Source organism: Maylandia zebra, linkage group LG6 (assembly GCF_041146795.1).
Source record: "Maylandia zebra isolate NMK-2024a linkage group LG6, Mzebra_GT3a, whole genome shotgun sequence".
Taxonomy (NCBI): domain Eukaryota; kingdom Metazoa; phylum Chordata; class Actinopteri; order Cichliformes; family Cichlidae; genus Maylandia; species Maylandia zebra.
Window position 1 is genome coordinate 6,740,232 of NC_135172.1, and position 6,000 is coordinate 6,746,231.

Below are 6,000 nucleotides of genomic sequence, written 5' to 3' on the forward strand. Positions count from 1 at the left end.
ACGTGCAATATGTGAAGAGCCAAACAAATTGGAGGAAGGTCGCAAACTAAGAGATGATAGTCAGCTGTGACCAAACAAGGTGCAACCTTCAAACACACACCGGCTGGATTGGACGTCCAATCACATGACTAACATCTAACCACCCAGTGTGCAGCCACACCTCATCATCCTCTCTAGCTGTCTGACTTTTCCACATACATCATGTAGCACAGGATTTAACTTTAAACTTCAAAATCACCTCACAACATTTTCTTCTTTTGTGTGTTATTGCTAACTATTACTATATACTATAACAGTCGTTTTCACTCCTCAACTACATTTAACATATCAATCAGACTTGTACTTTGGTGATATATTTGATTAAGAATAATAATGTTCTACTATTAGCAAAGAGTGAGAGAAAGAGAGAGACAGATATTGTGTGGCAGAAACTTTCCTTAAACAGCTGGGAATCAACAAATGGCATTAAGTGCGGGACTTTCTCAAAGCGAGCCTTTGACTGCTCCATCAATATGTCACATTACTGTGCAGCTACTGAGTCCACAGCATCCTACCCAATCTTGATTCTGTCAGGCAATTTGAACTGACCCATTGTTTCAAGGCTTGTCATTCCAAATGTTTTCAAAACACCGATTCAGTGTCTCTGTATGTTGAAACACCGTGTGGACGGTGTGAGTTTGAAGGTTCCACCTTGTTTTCCCTGACACTGGGCTCCTCCTGCCACACACTTCATCTAGGACTATGGTTCTCTTAGGGGGGTTGAGAGAAATACTGCAAAAATGCTGAGTTGCTGGCAAAAAATACTCTGTACACTGCCACACCAATCAGTTCAATCTGATAATGCAGCAGGACTGCTGTCCTCTCACACATGTCAAAGTATGCATGAGGACTAGGGCTTCTAATTATGGAGTCTTTCAAGTTTCCTAGCAGTTCTGCTGACTAAAGGCGAGAAACACAGCAATCTTTTTTTTAAGTGATGTATACTACCAGTCAAAAATTTGGACACACCTTCTCATTCAACATAGAAGGAAGACCACCCGAGTCCCCTCTGCTGTTGCGGATAAATTCGTCCAAGTCACTAACCTCAGAAATCACAAGTTAACAGCGCACCTCAAATTGGATCCCAGATAAAAGCCACACAGAGTTCCAGTAGCAGACACATATGTTTGAATCAGGCTTTTATGTTCAAATAGCTGCTAAGAAACCACAACTATGGAAAAGCAACAAGCAGGAGTCATTTATTTGGGCCAATAAAACACATGGACCATTAGACCAGTGGAAATCTGTGCTTTGGTCTGATCAGTCCAAATTTGAGATCTTTGGTTCCACCTGCTGTGTCTTTGTTTGATGCAGAAAAGGTAAACTGATGGTTCTCACTGTGAAGCATTGAGCAGGAGGTGTGATGGTGTGGGGGCACGCTTTTGGTGACACTGTTGGGGATTTATTCAAAATTGAAGGCACACTGAACCAGTATGGCTACCACAGCATCCTTCAGCGACATGCAGTCCCATCCGGTTTGCGTTCATTTATTTTTCAACAGCACAATAATCCCAAACACACCTCCAGGCTATGTGAGGGCTATTTGACCAGGAAGGAGAGTGATGGAGTGCTGCACCAGATGGCCTGGCCTCCACAGTCACCTGACCTAAACCCAATCAAGTTTGGGATGAGATGGACCGCAGAGTAAAGGCAAAAGGGCCAACAGGTGCTCAGCATCTCTGGGAACTCCTTCAACAGTGTTGGAAAACCATTTCAGGTGCCAACAGTGTGCAAAGTAGTAATCAAAGGAAAGGGTGGCTATTTTAAAGAATCTAAAATATAAAACATGTTGAGTTATTTCACTTTTTTGTTTACTACATAATTCCAAATGTGTTCATTCATAGTTTTGTAGATTCTCATTGAAGACATCAATGAAAACAAAGAAAAACCATTAACTAAGGTGTGTCCAAACTTTTGACTGGTAGTGTACCTGAGCACAATTGCACAACAGCTTAAACATCCTGTATATGTTGTGTCATCAGCTCACACACAAATGGTGTCTGCAATGTTTTTCTTCAAGCAGTGGATTTTGACTAGTTTTAGAGGTGTACTTGTCACCTGCGTGTCTGAAAGATAATCAGCTCACTGGCCATCCAAAAAAGAGAACTGGTCAACCTAGTGATAGTGAATCAGCTCATTGTGCCATTATAGTGGTACGATGTCAACTGGACCTAACATTAATAGCACTACACCATTTCCAGTATGACTTTGCTACTTGCATGTTTCATAATTTTGTTTGATATCTTTTTAGATCCAGTTTATTTTTGGTGTGCTTAGACTTGCTCTTAGCCAGTTCTTTTGTTGTAGCACAAAATACAATTAGAATTTTGCTGTTGGTTCCTGGCTGTAGCTCAGGAGGCGATGGTTTGATTCCTGGCTCCCCCCAGTCTGCATTCCAAATATTCTTGGGCAAGATATTAACCCGAAGTTGCTCTCCGATGCGAGTATGAATGTGTGTGAATGGTAGTTAGTGAGCAGTAGAAGACAGTGCTTGTGTGAATGGGTGAATGCGGCATGTTGTATAGAGCGCTTGAGTACTCAGAGTAGAAAAGCACTAAATAATAATCAGTCCATTTACATTATTTAAAAATCATTTGGACAATGTGGTCCCTGTCTCTTAACTTCATTTTTTTTCTCCAAAGAAATCAAAGAAAATGCACATGAAATGAAAATGAATGACTAAGTAAATGATCAGCTTGGTTGATCATTGCCGCTATAGTCACGTTGTCCTCTGCACTCTCAACGTTCTGGGTTGAGCAAATTTTACTGAAATGGCAAATCAAAAAGGCTTGCAATGACACTTGTCACTCGCTGCATTATGAAGATGAATGGAAGCTGATGCTGCTGTGCTTCAGTGTTTAAAAAGTTTAATACTTTACCTTAATCTAGTGGGGTTTCTTTTGACTATTTGGTGCTTTCTTCATAGCACCAAGCTTTAAAAAGATCTTTTCTAAGATGATTAAAAATATGTTTAAAAAATATTTCTCTCTTTATCTTCTCTTTTTGAATCAAATCCAAATTAAGCTCTAATTTTCAACCTCTGTTATGCACAATGTCTAATGGACTCTTGGCTTCATGGCTTCTTATGATTATCTTGCACATCTTTCATGCTGTTTTATATCTCTGATTATCACTCTCATATTTCTGCCTGATCATCTGTATTTTTTTGTTAACCAGGGAGATGATGGAGGACAACTTGGTGAACGCCATGGAAACTATTGACAATGACCTGGGAGGCAGCCAGTCAGCAAAACCAAACTTACCGTCCCTGATGTTTAAAATTGCTTCAAAAAGTAAGTTGACAAGTGGAGACAGAAGGTGATTTTTAAAAGATAAAAAAAAAGGAACACTTTTGGCTAACTTTTAATTTGAACATTTGCTCAATAGATTGTCACTAATTTTACATCAGGCATTCTTGTTCTCTTCAGGAAGAAATGTAAAAATGGGCAAAGTATTTGAGGACAGACAATAATTAAAAACTTGCTCTTGTTTGTTAGAGACAATATTTATGTAAGTGTGTGTGTTTTGTGTCAGGATATCGAACAGTGGACGCCTTGTTACAGCGGATATTTGAGGCTGATCTGGACCCTGAAGATTTTGCTGAGAATGACGATCCTGAAGCTACGGGCAACGAGAATTTTGCAAATCCCTTATTCAGCCATGCATAGGCATTTGTAAACATGTATGAATGGATACAAACTGTAGTCATTTTACACTTTCAGAAATGTTGAAATCTGATGTTTATCCAGTGCAGTGTGTCAACAATATGATTGGGTGCTAATCAGTCTTATCTAGTGTTAAATGTTCATATTTCTGTCCTGTATCTTTGTGTAAAAATGCAAGAAAACCAGAATTTTCACATAAAGAATTCTTGCACAGAAGCCTGATTTGTTCAAAAATGCTTTTAGACCTTTGTTTTTTGTTTTGTTATATATTCTATATATATATATATATTTTTTTTACATATTTTCAGTTTAAAAAAATGTCACTAGGCTTACAATACAAGCATAATGCGAAGTATGTGTGACGAATCACACTTTTCTGTTTGCCAAATTGATATACAGGTCTGGGTTTTCAATTGCCAGGAGACTGCTACTTGTCTGACTACATTTGTACCAAGTGTAAAGAAGGAGGGGAGATAATTTATTTGTTTTTGTTTTTGTTGTCTGTTTTTTTTTTTTTTTTGGAGGGGGTGGGGGGACCCCATAGTTTCAGTGAAAGGAGCTCTTAATATTTCAGCATACCAAAACATTTTCCAAAAATTTCCTGCTCGCAACTTTGTGGGTGGGAATAAGGGGATGGTTCCTTCCTGTTTCAACATGATTGTGCACCAGTGCACAGGACTAGGTCCATGGAGACATGGCTGAGTGAAGCTGGTGTGGAAGAACTTGACTGAACCGCACAGCTTTCTGACCTGAACCAAAAGAACACCTTTGCCATGTTTACACTGGAGACTGTGAGCCAGGCCTTCTCGTCCAGCATCAGTGTCTGACCTCACAAAGGTGCTTTTGGAAGACTGGCCAAAAATTTCCATAAACACACTCCCAAACCTTATGGGAAGCCTTCCCCTAAGCTGCAAAGGATTGGAAGACATCATATTAAACCCTGTGGATAAAGAGTACGATGTCACCCAATGATTATATGTGTGTGAAAACAGACAACAGATGGCAATATGTAAAATTGGCAAATAAGGCCTCTGTTAATCCCTGGAATATGCTGGAAAATATGTTGATGCCCCTTGAAAAGTAGAAAGAATGACTTCATCATTCTTTCTTACTGTAATATGTTCTTATGTGTATATGTACTCTGACCTACCCAGATAAACATTTCATGAACAGTCACACATACGATAATTAACATCTGCATTAAAAAAAAAAGATTGGATTGTTTTGGAGTGTGTGTGTGTGTGTGTGTGAGAGAGAGAGAGTGAGTATGGATAGATAGATATAGACAGATATATATCCTGTTCATCATCCCCCTGCAAATGTAAAGTTACTGTATGTGTTGTTCTCTATTTGCGTTAACAAATTTGTAACCACCACAGAATACACACATTCACAACTAAGTGCGTAATGAGGTATTTGAAAAAGTGCTCTGCCTGCAAGGCTAATTAATAAGAACCATAGTTAGTGTCAACCAGAACTATTTTCTTTTGCTGCCTAATGTATAATTCCTTATTGCTGCAAAGAAAAAGGAAAGAGTCTATTTCCAAAGTAGGAGATGACCATTAGTGATATGGTTAGCCTGCCAAACCTAACGTGTTAAGTTGTTGTGATGTCTTGCAATGGATGACAGGTTGGTGATTGTTTCATCTGTCCTCAAGCCCAACATTCACATCAAAACAAATCAGGGAGTCATAGTTTATTTATTAGCTAGAAATATGTTCACTTTGTAGCTCAGTCCTGTGAAAAAGAGTTTTTGCTGTGCTTTATGCAGTTCTGTGAAAAAATAAGTACAACCTTACTGCTTCCATAAGAATTAAGAGGGTTAGGTGCCAGCCACGTCCTGTAAATGCACTTAATTTAATGATCATTAGTAAATGTGAGCACCTCCTATAAAAGTTTGGTGGTCTTTAGTTTGCTGGTCTGGAGCAGGCGCGTGGCTGTCCCAGTAAATTCACCCCAAAGTCAGACTGTACGATGCTCAAAAAACAGACCGTACATCTCAGATTCTATAGGCCTTAGTTAGCATGTTAAATGTTAAAGGTCATCGGAGTTCAAGGTTGCCAACAGAAAGCCCCTTCTCTCTAAAAAGAGTATGCAGTCAATGAGTCAGCCATAAACTCTTGATGATTCTAGGTGCATCTAACCACTTAAGCTGGACTGAAATTGGGTGATGCAACAGGACAATGATCCCAAGCACACCAACAAATCGACAATTAAATGGAAAGAAAAAAAGAATCGAGGTGTTACAATGTCCCAGTCAGAGAGCTTAACCCAAATTCTATGGCTTGAACTACAC

At 39.2% G+C, this 6,000-nt stretch overlaps 1 protein-coding gene across 1 annotated transcript in view; it reads left to right on the forward strand.

Annotated features, from left to right (window-relative positions):
- The window catches only part of tpcn3 (two pore segment channel 3), a 30,978-nt gene extending 27,058 nt beyond the window's left edge, over positions 1-3,920 (forward strand). The window contains exons 18-19 of the mRNA XM_004572618.4: positions 3,217-3,332; positions 3,574-3,920. Of these exons, the coding sequence (XP_004572675.1) occupies positions 3,217-3,332; positions 3,574-3,707 (250 nt within the window). The 3' untranslated portion in view covers positions 3,708-3,920. The remainder of the gene's footprint in view (positions 1-3,216; positions 3,333-3,573) is intronic.
- Positions 3,921-6,000: the final 2,080 nt, after the last annotated feature.